The following is a 13869-nucleotide window of genomic DNA, read 5'->3' as shown; positions in this document are numbered from 1 at the left end:
TTCCCACCTATCTGCAGGCTCAATGTGGCTTACAGAGATCTGTTATGGCATCGCCGTAACAGAGAAGAAATACAATTGGTGTTACAGAGGGATGAAAGAAGACAAGAGGATCAGGATATGCAGCTATACAGTGAGACATTCTGAATAAAGGAGTGTAAGGGTTGTGTTCTAGTCATTGTGGGTTCTCGTGGTAGGCTTTGTTAAAGAGATAAGTTTTCAAACCTTTACGGAAGCTATTTAGTTCGTTGATCGCTCTCAAGTGAGTTGGTAGTGCATTCCACATCTTCGTGCTCATGTAGGAGAAACTGGACGTATGTGTTAGTTTGTATTTGACCCCTTTACAGCTGGGGAAGTGTAGGTTGAGAAAGGTGGGGGAGGATCGTTTAGCGTTTCTGGGTGGAAGGCCAACGAGATCTAGCATGTAGGTCGGGGCGTCTCCATGAATGATTTTGTGAACAATCGTGCATATCTTGAACGTGGTACGTTCTTTCAGTGGGAGTCAGTGTAGGTTCTTAGGGGTTTTGCACTTTCATATTTTGTTTTTCCGAATATGAGTCTGGCTGCAGTATTCTGGGCCATCTGGAGTTTCTTGATGGTCTGTTCTTTACAGCCAGCGTAGAGTGAGTTGCAGTAGTCCAGGTGGCTCAGTACCAGGGACTGTATCAGGTTTTGAAAGATGGCTCTTGAGAAGAAAGGTTTTACTCTTTGAGTTTCCACATGGAGTGGAACATCTTCTTCGCAGTATTCTTCATGTAGTTTTCGAGTGTGAGATTTCGGTCAATGGTGACTCCCAGAATTTTCAGATTGTCTGAGATGGGGAGGGAGGTTATAGTGGTGAATTTATTTGTATTGTGTTGTGATGTGAGTATAAGACATTGTGTTTTTTCTGCATTGAGTTTTAGCTAGAATGCATCCGCCCAGGAGTGCATGATTTGGAAGCCTTTGTTGATTTCGTTGGTGATTTCCTTTAGGTCTTCTTTAAATGGGATGTAGATCATGACATCATCTGCATATATGTATGGGTTAAGGTTTTGATTGTCTAATAGCTTGGCTAGTGGTGTCATCATTAGGTTAGATTGTAAGCTCTTTGAGCAGGGACTGTCTTTTTTGTGTACAGCGCTGCATATGCCTTGAAGCGCTATAGAAATGATAAGTAGTAGTAGTAGCATGACAAGTCACAGCTGCCTCTACCTTTTTCAGGGCTACTGCCAGAATGACATCTTGTTCTATGCAGGTCTATTTTCAAATGAAAGGTATATTAATAAATGTACCTGTTCTTCATCAGTCGCACTTCTCTCTTCCGTGCAGCCTCTTCAGCAGGTTGGGCAGGAAGAGCTGGAGAGGATGCCATGACAACACCTGGTGCAATAGTGCTAGTAGGTGCTGTACGAATCTGGTAAGTTTGTACATCTCCTGAAGCAGCTGTGAGGAGAAAGAAAAATGTTAATTTTCACAACACTACATAAAAGTACTGTGTGGGGGGCTGGACTGATGGATTTGGGATAATCTATGATGAATCTTGGCAACTCCAATGGTGATGTGTATTTACAGTATTTGCTCACTCCTACCTGAAACAGACTTCACCAGACAATTGCCTGCACAGAAATGCTGAAGTGACTACAGGCATTTTGTGAATATATGGAAGGACAACCATGGGGCAAAACGATGGTACAGTATTTGACATGTTTTCTCTCTAAAAATCTGTAACAATTCGTGTGTCAGGGATGCATCAGTGTGGAATATTGGCGCCTGGTGAAAAACAAATGTTCTGTAAGACACCTGTCTAGGATGTAACTGTAACCTTCAGTTTTCTAGGGGATTAGAAAATACATAGTGTAGAATTCCTACCCCTCATTTCCTGTAGTGGGACAGAGCTGAATACTTGGGTCTGCAAAAGGGTGGAAAGTTTCTTTTCTAAGAACTTCTGGTGTGAAATAACATTATTTGAGAGTGAGTTTGGTGTTACTCTCAACGAACAATTTATAACCACCTTTTATACACCAAAGAACACATCTGGCTCAGATTACAGAGGATGGCAGAAAACTCCTCTGGAGAAGAGAACAAAATTTTAGCTATTCATCCCTGATTTTGACTGGATTCTTTTTCTGTGATTATATAAAGACTTGAACTTTGCTTCAGATGGAGCATATAGAAGAAATCATTGTTCTGAAGGAAAAATAAACAACCCTCTCCTTGTACAACAAAATCCAGTACCTTCTGGAGGTGGCAGCAGCATCTAAAGCACTGAATTGTGGTCTTTAATTGATTTAACTACCTCCTCAATAGGGTAGAATTAAGGCACACACAAACTAAGCATATGGCTACAATTGAAACATTAAAAGGAAGGAGGAGGCTTGTCAGACATCCTAATTCATTAAAGGGCCGATGATCAAAACTCCAGCGCTATTCTGAATTGCGCCATAAAAATACCGCCAGAACAGAAGAACAATGCCCTAATGCTCAAAGTTAATGAGATGCAAATATAGGCGTACTCATAGCTTTGAGCATTTGGGAGTTCGGCGAGAGGATTGTGTTTGGCACATGCACAAAAGAGTTCAGTGGTAAGCTCAGCAACTGTGTGCATGCGCCCGGTAAAACTCGAACGTGATGCACACATTGGTGTCTGTTTTCTGCAGCCTAAATATAAGCATTAAAAAAATTTTTTCTGGATGCTTATATCAAGATGCAAGTAGCAGACACCAATGCGTGCTTTTTCTTTTTTTTAAAGCATGGCTGCTTTAAATTTAAATGCAGGACAAGAATGCCAATGTGTGTTTCACGTTTGGGTCTGCTGTTTCTCAAAACCAGAATTCAAGGGCTTGCTCAGTCTTCTTTCTGCTTCCAAAAGCAATCAAAACCAATAAATTTTGCAGAAAGAATAATGAGAGAAGCATGAGAATCATGGGACATCCATTTTTCCAACAACCTAATGCCTGCTCGGACCTGACATTATTTTTTAAAGCGGTAAGGCACCTTTGCTTCAGGTGCTCTTTTCTGATCATTGGGGAGGAATAGCGAATGATACATACCTGTAGCAGGTGTTCTCCGAGGACAGCAGGCTGATTGTTCTCATGACTGGGTTGACGTCCACGGCAGCCCCCACCAACCGGAACAAAAACTTTGCGGGCGGTCCTGCACGCAGGGCACGCCCACCGCACATGCGCGGCCGTTTTCCCGCCCGTGCGCGACCGTTCCCGCTCAGTTGAATGACAAGCAAAAGAATGAGGAAAAAAACACAACTCCAAAGGGGAGGAGGGAGGGTAGGTGAGAACAATCAGCCTGCTGTCCTCGGAGAACACCTGCTACAGGTATGTATCATTCGCTTTCTCCGAGGACAAGCAGGCTGCTTGTTCTCACGACTGGGGTATCCCTAGCTCCCAGGCTCACTCAAAACAAGAATCCAGGTCAATTGAACCTCGCAACGGCGAGGGTATAACAGAAATTGACCTACGACTGAGAGTGCAGCCTGAACAGAACAAATCGGGTCCTGGAGGGTGGAGTTGGATTCAAACCCCAAACAGATTCTGCAGAACCGACTGCCCGAACCGACTGTCGCGTCGGGTATCCTGCTGGAGGCAGTAATGTGATGTGAATGTGTGGACAGATGACCATGTCGCAGCCTTGCAAATCTCTTCAATAGTGGCTGACTTCAAGTGGGCCACTGACGCTGCCATGGCTCTAACACTATGAGCCGTGACATGACCCTCAAGAGCCAGCCCAGCCTGGGCGTAAGTGAAGGAAATGCAATCTGCTAGCCAATTGGAGATGGTGCGTTTCCCGACAGCGACCCCTTTCCTATTGGGGTCGAAAGAAACAAACAATTGGGCGGACTGTCTGTGGGGCTGTGTCCGCTCCAGATAGAAGGCCAACGCTCGCTTGCAGTCCAATGTGTGCAACTGACGTTCAGCAGGGCGGGTATGCGGTCTTGGAAAGAATGTTGGCAAGACAATTGACTGGTTAAGATGGAACTCCGACACCACCTTTGGCAGGAACTTAGGGTGAGTGTGGAGTACTACTCTGTTATGATGAAATTTGGTATACGGAGCACGAGCTACCAGGGCCTGCAGCTCACTGACTCTGCGAGCTGAAGTAACTGCCACCAAGAAAATGACCTTCCAGGTCAAGTACTTCAGATGGCAGGAATTCAGTGGCTCAAAAGGAGGTTTCATCAGCTGGGTGAGGATGACGTTGAGATCCCATGACACTGCAGGAGGCTTGACAGGGGGCCTTGACAAAAGCAAGCCTCTCATGAATCGAACGACTAAAGGCTCTCCAGAGATGGCTTTACCCTCCACATGATGATGGTAAGCACTAATCGCACTAAGGTGATTCCTTACTGAGTTGGTCTTGAGACCAGACTCTGATAAGTGCAGAAGGTATTCAAGCAGGTTCTGTGCAGGACAAGAACGAGGTTCTAGGGCCTTGCTCTCACACCAAACGACAAACCTCCTCCACTTGAAAAAGTAACTCTTTTTAGTGGAATCCTTTCTAGAGGCAAGCAAGACACGGGAGACACCCTCAGACAAACCCAACGAAGCAAAATCTACACCCTCAACATCCAGGCCGTGAGAGCCAGAGACTGAAGGTTGGGGTGCAGAAGCGCTCCGTCGTTCTGCGAAATGAGAGTCGGAAAACACTCCAATCTCCATGGTTCTTCGGAAGACAACTCCAGAAGTAGAGGGAACCAGATCTGACGAGGCCAAAAAGGGGCTATCAGAATCATGGTGCCGTGGTCTTGCTTGAGCTTCAGTAAGGTCTTCCCCACCAAAGGTATGGGAGGATAAGCATACAGGAGGCTGGTCCCCCAATGGAGGAGAAAGGCATCCAACGCTAGTCTGCCGTGTGCCTGTAGTCTGGAACAGAACAGAGGCAGCTTGTGGTTGGTCTGACAGGCGAAAAGGTCCACCGAGGGAGTGCCCCACTCTCGGAAGATCTTGTATACCACTCTGGAATGGAGCGACCACTCGTGCGGTTGCATGACTCTGCTCAGCCTGTCGGCCAGACTGTTGTTTACGCCTGCCAGGTATGTGGCTTGGAGAAACATGCCAAACTGGCGGGCCCAACACCACATCCTTACGGCTTCCTGACACAGGGGGCGAGATCCGGTGCCCCCCTGCTTGTTGATGTAATACATTGCAACCTGATTATCTGTCTGAATTTGGATGATTTGGTAGGACAGCCGATCTCTGAATGCCTTCAGTGCATTCCAGACTGCTCGGAGCTCCAGGAGGTTGATCTGCAGATCCTGTTCCTGGAGGGACCACAGTCCCTGGGTGTGGAGCCCATCGACATGAGCTCCCCAGGCGAGATGCATCCGTCGTCAGCACTTTCGTGGGCTGCGGAATTTGGAATGGACGTCCCAGGGTCAAATTGATCCGAAATGTCCACCAGTGCAGCGAATTGCGGCAACTGAGGGACAGGCGGATGACATCTTCTAGATTCCCGGTGGCCTGGCACCACTGGGAAGCTAGGGTCCATTGAGCAGATCTCATGTGAAGACGAGCCATGGGAGTCACATGAACTGTGGAGGCCATATGACCTAGGAGTCTCAACATCTGCCGAGCTGTGACCTGCTGAGACGTTCTGGTCTGGGAAGCGAGGGACAGGAGGTTGTGGGCCCTCGCTTCGGGAAGAAAGGCCTGAGCCGTCTGTGAATTCAGCAGAGCTCCTATGAATTCCAGAGATTGGACTGGCTGGAGATGGGATTTTGGGTAATTTATCACAAACCCCAGCAGCTCCAGGAGGTGAATAGTGCACTGCATGGACCGGAGAGCTCCTGCCTCCGAGGTGTTCTTGACCAGCCAATCGTCGAGATACGGGAACACGTGCACTCCCAGCTTGCGTAGATACGCCGCGACCACCACGAGGCACTTCGTAAACACCCTTGGGGCAGAAGCGAGCCCAAAGGGCAGCACACAATACTGAAAGTGCCGTGTCCCCAGGCGGAATCTGAGATACTGTCTGTGAGCTGGCAGTATCGGGATGTGAGTGTATGCGTCCTTTAAATCCAGGGAACATAGCCAATCGTTTTTCTGAATCATTGGTAGAAGGGTGCCCAAGGAAAGCATCCTGAATTTCTCTTTGACCAGGTATTTGTTCAGGCCTCTCAGGTCTAGGATGGGGCGCATCCCCCCTGTTTTCTTTTCCACAAGGAAGTACCTGGAATAGAATCCCTGCCCTTCCTGCCCTGGTGGCACAGGCTCGACCGCATTGGCGCTGAGAAGGGCGGAGAGTTCCTCTGCAAGTACCTGCCTGTGATGGGAGCTGAAGGATTGGGCTCCCGGTGGGCAATTTGGTGGAGTGGAGGCCAAATTCAGGGCGTATCCGCACCGCACTATTTGGAGAACCGACTGGTCGGAGGTTATCAGAGGCCACCTTTGGTGAAAAGCTTTCAACCTCCCCCCGACCGGCAGGTCGTCCGGTACGGACACTTTGATGGCGGCTATGTTCCCATGGATCCAGTCAAAAGCCCGTCCCCGGCTTTTGCTGTGGAGGCGCAGGGGGCTGCTTAGGCGCACGCTGTTGACGTGAACGAGCGCGCTGGGACTGTCCCTGTGCCTGATGAGGCCTTTGGGCCGGCTGGGTGTACCTACGCTTGTTGTAGGCGTAGGGCGCAGCCTGCCTGGCCCGGGAAAAACGTCCACCTGCAGAGGTGGATGCTGAAGGCGCCCGGTGGGAGAGCTTGTCGAGGGCGGTTTCCCGCTGGTGTAGTTGGTCCACCAACTGCTCGACCTTCTCGCCAAAGATATTATCCCCCCCGGCAAGGGACATCCGCCAGTCGTTGCTGGGTGCGGTTGTCCAGGTCAGAGGCACGCAGCCAGGAGAGTCTGCGCATCACTATACCTTGGGCCGCAGCTCGAGATGCCACATCACAGGTGTCATATATACCCCTGGACAGGAACTTTCTACACGCCTTCAGCTGCCTGAGCACCTCCTGAAAATGCCTGGACTGCTCCGGAGAGAGCTTATTGACCAGGTCCGCCAGTTGCTTCACATTGTTCCACATGTGAATGCTCGTGTAGGGCTGGTACGACTGGATGCGGGTCACGAGCATGGAAGATTGGTAGGCCTTCCTCCCAAACGAGTCCAGAGTGCGAGACTCCTGCCCCGGGGGCGCCGAGGCGGTATCCCTCGAACTCCGTGCCCTCTTGAGAGCAGAGTCCACGACCGCCGAGTCATGAGGCAATTGGGGCCGCATCAACTCTGGGTCAGAGTGGATCCTGTATTGGGACTCCGCTTTCTTGGGAATGGTGGGGTTAGATAAGGGCTTCAGCCAGTTCCGAAGCAGTGTCTCTTTGAGGACATTGTGCAACGGTACCGTGGAAGACTCTCTAGGTGGTGATGGATAGTCGAGGACCTCGAGCATCTCAGCCCTCGGCTCATCCACAGAGACCACGGGGAAGGGAATGCATATAGACATATCCCTGACGAAGGAGGCAAAAGAGAGGCTCTCAGGGGGCGAGAGCTTCCTCTCTGGTGAAGGAGTGGGGTCGGAGGGAAGGCCCTCAGGCTCCTCTGAGGAGAAATATCTGGGGTCTTCCTCCTCCCCCCACGAGGCCTCTTCCTCGGTGTCGGACATGAGCTCTTGCAGCTCAGACCTGAACTGGGCCCGTCTCGACTGCGAGGAACCACGTCCTCGATGATGGCGTCGAGCGGTGGACTCCCGTGCCGGCGGGGATGAAGCTCCCTCCATCGACGTCGACGGGGATTCCACCTGTGTGGCGGTCGACACCGGTACCGCAAGCGGCGTCGGAGGCCTCGGCATCGGGCTAGAGCACGCCGGCGCCTCCATCAATGGCGCCGGGGGCGCAAGCACCCCCAGTGCTGGCAAGGCCTGGCGCATCAGCCCTTCCAGGATCCCCGGAAGGATGGCTCGGAGGCACTCGTCAAGGCCCACTGTCGGGAAAGGCAGGGGGGCCGGTGCGGGTGCCGGAAGCTGCTTGGGTCCAGGAGACGGTACCGAAGCACCCATGGACGGACGCAGCGACACCTCTTCGACCGAAGGGGAACGCTCCTCTCGGCACTGCCGCTTCCTCGGCGTCAAGTCATCTCTGGAGGCGCCGGAACTAGCAGTCCCGTGGGCCGTGGGCGACCGATGACGATGTTTCTTGGTCTTCTTTCGGTGCCCATCATCGGCGCTCGGTGGCAGAGATGAAGAGGAGGTAGAACCCCCTGGCCTCGAGGGATCGGGTCTGACAGGGTTCGGTCCCGATGGCCCTGGGTAGAGGGAGTGGCCGGGGCCGACTGCCCGCATGGCCGCTCACCCCCGCCATCGGTCCGGTGGGCCAACGGTACCTGTGCTCCTGGGGTCGATGCCATCGTCAGTGCCAATTTCGTCGACATCGGTACCGGTACCGAAGATCCGGCCGTCGACACCGATGCCGTCAAAGGGCCGGCGCAAGTTCCAAAAAGTTGGTCCCGACGAACTTGCCTCGCCACCTGTGTCCGCTTCCGCAAGCCGAGACACAAGGCGCACATCTTGGTATTATGCTCCGGGCCAAGGCACTGGAGGCACCAAGCGTGGGTATTGGTTTGTGAGATCTGCCGGCCGCACTGACCTCTCTTTTTGAATCTACTCGGGACCTTCGAGGACATTGACGGAAAAATCGCGTCGGCGAAGTCAAAGTCGTCGATGGTGGCGGTGAAAAGCACACCCGAAAAAGAAACGACCGCGTGGCCACAAGGCCGCAACGAGGCACCCCCGCGGCTAAGACGACGAGGGGACAAACCAACTTCTTTTTTTTTTTTTAAACACAGAAAATAAAGAAAAGAAGCGCGAACGCGCACGATAAAAAAGGAGAAAATTCGCGGCTAGGCTGCGATCCGGTTTCCGGGGCTGACCAAGAGAGAGACGGTAACACGTCTCTCTCCAGCGTGGAATCGAAAAAAACTGAGCGGGAACGGTCGCGCACGGGCGGGAAGACGGCCGCGCATGCGCGGTGGGCGCGCCCTGCGTGCGGGACCGCCCGCAAAGTTTTTGTTCCGGTTGGTGGGGGCTGCCGTGGACGTCAACCCAGTCGTGAGAACAAGCAGCCTGCTTGTCCTCGGAGAAACAAAATGACCTTCATTACATTTGCATGCTGTCTGCGCTAAGGCCTGGTGCACTCGTTGTTTACTGCGCTAGACCGCTCTGATCATTCTACACTGGTAAGTGCAGGCGCAAATGGCCTCTAGAGTTTACTTTTGATTATCAGCACCTAAGTTTTCAAGGTAGAATTTTGCACTGGTTACATAAACTGCTCGCAGAAAAATGAATGGAGTGGGTTAGAGTTACTGTTACAAGCAAAAGTCTATCCTCCCCAAATCCTATGCATAGTCCTACAATCAGCAGTCATTGCTGAGAATTATTTACCTGTCGTCTCTTCCTCTGCAGTTGAAGCTACCTGGGACCTTGCAGTCTAGGCAGAAGTGGTGATAGCAGCAGCAGGTAAGAACCACCGCTCACCGATTTTTGCCAGCTGGAGAGGATCACGCAGATAATAACGATAATTATGCTACGGGCAGAGCGTAATGTGATTATGTCAGCGGATGAGGTTGCTATAATAGATACTGTATATAGATTTAGGGACACGAATGAACCTGTTTTAGTGGCGAAATTGGATCTTTTGTCAGTTTCTGATTCATTATTCATTCCAGTGCAAAGTTTTATATATACGGTAAGGTTTTGCAAAGGATTTCTTTCTTTTTGACAGACAGGAAGTTTAGAATTAGATTATATACCTAGTTTTCCATACTTCAAAATTTAGTGTATTGTGTTCCTTAGGGATTGACATTATTTTAATTTCTGCAACCTTATGAGCAATTCAGTCCAGAAGAGGTGCTGTGAGAGGACTTTGGAGGGGGAGAAAATTCACTGGTAAGTATTTTACCTGTTGGGAAATTGCATTTAAACTTGAAAAAGGTAGACTTGGGGTTAAATAGGTAATCTCAGTGTCTTTATTTTAAGTTACTCTGCTTATTCAGCAAAGGCAGTTTAGGGAAATGTTTAGCATTTAAAGTCTCTATTAGACTGTTTTAGATAATAGGCTAGCATTTAAAATTGCTGCTTTAAAGTTTACCACAATCAAAAATCCCAAAGGGAGAGACAAAAAGTGGAAACTAATGATAAAGAGTCAATCCCTAAATGTACTGGTGAAAATCAAAGGGAACAACAGGATGTTCACGGAGAACTCTCCAAACATAGTTTACCACAGCAACAGTGTAGAGTAAGTCAGGAGCTTCTCGTAGAGCAAAGATTGCAAATTATCCTTGTCAAATGCTAAGCAGTTTATAGATACAGCTAAAAAACCCCAAAACAACACACTTTGAAATGTCTCTATACAAATGCTAGAAGCCTAAAAAATAAGATGGCTAAAAGAGAATTTGAAAAGAAAGTTCCTGTAGAAGTGAAAATTCATACCAAAAACTTTTTCAGGTACATTATCAGCAGAAAGTCTGTGAGACATTGGATCATTAAATCAAAGCACTCAAGGAGGACAAGGCCATAGTGAAGAGATTAAATAAATTCTTTGCTTTGGTCTTTATTGAGGAAGAAGCAAGGGAGCTACACGTGCCAGAAATGGTATTTAAGAGAAAAGATACGGAAGAACTGAAAGAAATCTTGGTGAACCTAGATGATAAGTAAGCCAAATCTAAAAGTTAAAGAGAAGCAAATCTCCTGGACTGAACAGTATGCAACCCAAGGTACTGGAGGAGCTCAAAAATGAAATTGCAGGTCTTCTTCTGGTAGTCTGTAGCCTGTCATAAAAAATGTCCACAGTCAAAGATTGGAAGGTGGCCATAGGCGGTCGGTGGCCCAACTGTTTGGGGAGGCTAAAGGGGTCGGGGTAAACGGGTGGTACCAACGGTGGGGCTTACATCCATAATTGTCTGACAACACACCTAGCTCTGCCCCTACCTAGCCTTGCCCTTGTTGACTTGTTTTATAATTCAAGCAAAACTTGTACAGGAAAACTAATTCAAATAAGCACAATGCTATCACAGGAAGCCTATCTACTCTAGCCCATTATATGGGCTGAAGCCAGTAGGCAGAGCTTGCCACCACTTTCACTCACCTAAAACAATAGCAAAATCAAACATATAAATGGCAAGAGGCGTACTCACTCGCAAATGTGCAGTAGAGACCCTCTCTGTCCTGCCCCCGCGTCAATACGTGATGACGGGGGCGTGACAGAGAGGGAACCTGCGCACCTGCGAGTGAGGGAACCGCCGTCGCCACCGCTCCCCCCCCAGGGTTGCCGCTACCACTCCCCCCACCCACCCGGAGTCGCTGCCGCCGCCGCCACCCACCCTCCACCCGGGCCGGGTACGTGGCTTCACTATTCAAACCGCCGGAACGCAGCACACAGCTCATCTGAGCTGCCATTGGCCTTCCTTACCTGCCTGTGTCCCACCCTCGCCGACGTTACGTCACACGAGGGCGGAACACACGCAGAGAAGAAGGCCAGCAGCTCAGATGAGATGTGTGCTGCGTTCTGGCGGTTTGAATACTGAAGCCACGTACCCGGCCCGGGTGGAGGGGTGGCAGAGGGGACTCCCCCCCCCCTTGCTTTACTAGCCCGTTTTTACGGGCTCAATGGCTAGTATTATTAGAAATAAGGAACTGCCTATGCGTGGTCCATATGTAAAAAGTCAAAGCTGTTCCAGTTGGATAGGATGTGCCTTAAAAGATGGAGGACAAAATATATATATTTGTACTTATTTGAAAGTTTTTCATTTATTTATTTATTGCATTTGTATCCCATATTTTCCCACCTTTTTGCAAGCTCAATGTGGCTTACAATGTTCCGTAATGGCATTCGCCATTCCAGGGTAAAAAGTTATAGCTGGAGTTACATGGAGAGAAGGATGATAGGCATAAAAAGAAACTAGTTAGAATATAAAGTAAAGTGGTGATGTGTTGCAGTTATTGATCGATGTTGTGGTATGCCTTATTGAAGAGATATGTCTTCAGAGATTTGCGAAAGTTAGTTAGTTCGTAAATTGTTTTTAGGTTACGTGGTAAGGCGTTCCTTAACTGCGTGCCCGTGTATGAAAAGCTAGATGCATGTGTTAGTCTGTATTTCAGTCCTTTACAGCTGGGGAAGTGTAGATTAAGGAATGTGCGAGCTGATCTTTTAGCATTCCTTGGTGGTAAGTCAACGAGGTCTGACATATAGATATAAATATCATGAAACAAAAATTGAATACCACTAAAACAGCTTAAAAAATATTTTAGCTGGTAGAGACAGCAGTTATAAACTCTCTATTTTGTGCTCATTTTTCTACACTGTTCTATACAATAGAGATGGCCAAATTCAGTGAGGATATCCTTTTTCCTGATGGGTTCATCTTAGCAGCTGTTGTAATGTGCCTTAGGAAGCCTGGTGTTACAAAATAAGATGGACTATATTGAAATTAAATGGAAGTAAAATTAAACTCACCTTTCATTAGGGCACATAAAATCACATTTCACAGGTCTGTTCTCAATCTAACCTTCTTGGGCTCCCCCACCTCCCATGGTCAACCCCGTTCAAAACCGCAGCCAGCCAGCCCGCCCTCCCCCCCCCCCCCCCCCCATTCAAAGCCACTCATAGGCAGTCGGTGGCCCAACTGTTTGGGGAGGCTAAAGGGGGCGGGGTTATGGGTGGAGCCAGGGGCGGAGCTTATATCCACAATTGACAACACACAGAAAAAAAAAATAAGTAAAAATAAAAGCCACAATTAATACCTTTAATTAAATTTAGATATTAGATATGTATCATATGTCAAAGAATAAAGTGGTTGCTCAAAGCATATACTAACCACAATCGCTCAACTGTAAAACACTATGCACAAATTTGTGCAAAAACACACTCAGAACCTTACTGTACCATAACACTAGGCATACCCTAATACACCAATATACCACCCATACGGAAAATGCAGACCGTTAACAATATGAAACAAGGGATCATAATACCACAATTCTCATGTAGAGCCACAAAACACCCTTTTAGGGTGGATAGTGTTCACAATGAGCTCCTTTTATTAACGACCATATGTAGATCCTTCAAGAGGTAGTGTGTCATGATTTAGGCTCTAAAACCCTTTCTGATGTTTTGGTGCCATCTCAGTAAGGCCAACACACAATCTCTCCACTGCAAAACACTATACACAAACTTGTGCAAAAACACACTCATAACCTTACCAAACCATAACAGCACTAATTCCAAGGACAGGAGGAGCACAACCTTATGCGTGGAAAGGCAGAACTGTAATTACATCGGGCTCTAAAACACCAGTACACAACCTAGTGAAACAAAAAAACAAAACAAAATGCCGGCAAATACTACACACTAGCAGAATACTGCATCTTGATCACGCATGAAAAACACATGACACAACAGATATGAAGGCAAAACTGGAAAGTTACCACAAGAAGTCAGACTCGGCATGTAGCAATACTAGAAAAATTGAAACTTACATGCAAAATATCACAGATGCACATTTCCAAAAGCTGATATTTCAATTAATAAATTCAGAATAAAATTCTTCTTTCTACCTTGCTGTCTGCGCATTTTATTTTTTGTAGTCAGGCTGGTCCAGTGTCTATTTTCTGTTTTTGCAGTATCCCCTGTCTGTTTGACATTTCTTCTGTCTTGTCCACCGTTGATCTTCCATCTGTGTCCCTACTGGTCCCGTCCAGCATCTCCATTCTGTGTGTCCCTGTCCCATCTGCCCTCTTAGTGTCTCTGTCCTCCCATTACATTCAGCATCTTCCCCCTGTGTCTGTGTTGCTCTTTCCTGCATTTCATCCTGTTTGTCCCTCCCCACCCTACACTGCAGTGATTAAGGCAGGCTGCCTCGATCTTCCCAGTGATGCCTCCCGCCCGCGCGGAACAGGAAGTT

At 48.4% G+C, this 13869-nt stretch overlaps 1 protein-coding gene across 1 annotated transcript in view; it reads right to left on the bottom strand.

Moving 5' to 3' along the window:
- The window catches only part of CREB1 (cAMP responsive element binding protein 1), a 328451-nt gene that overhangs the window by 16559 nt on the left and 298023 nt on the right, over positions 1-13869 (bottom strand). Inside the window, 1 exon segment of the mRNA XM_030209357.1 lies at positions 1272-1422. Coding sequence (XP_030065217.1) covers positions 1272-1422 — 151 coding nt within the window.

This window comes from Microcaecilia unicolor, chromosome 7 (genome assembly GCF_901765095.1).
Source record: "Microcaecilia unicolor chromosome 7, aMicUni1.1, whole genome shotgun sequence".
NCBI classification, from domain to species: Eukaryota; Metazoa; Chordata; class Amphibia; order Gymnophiona; family Siphonopidae; genus Microcaecilia; species Microcaecilia unicolor.
The sequence above is the reverse complement of the archived record's forward strand: the minus strand, read 5'-3'. Positions and strand labels throughout refer to the sequence as shown.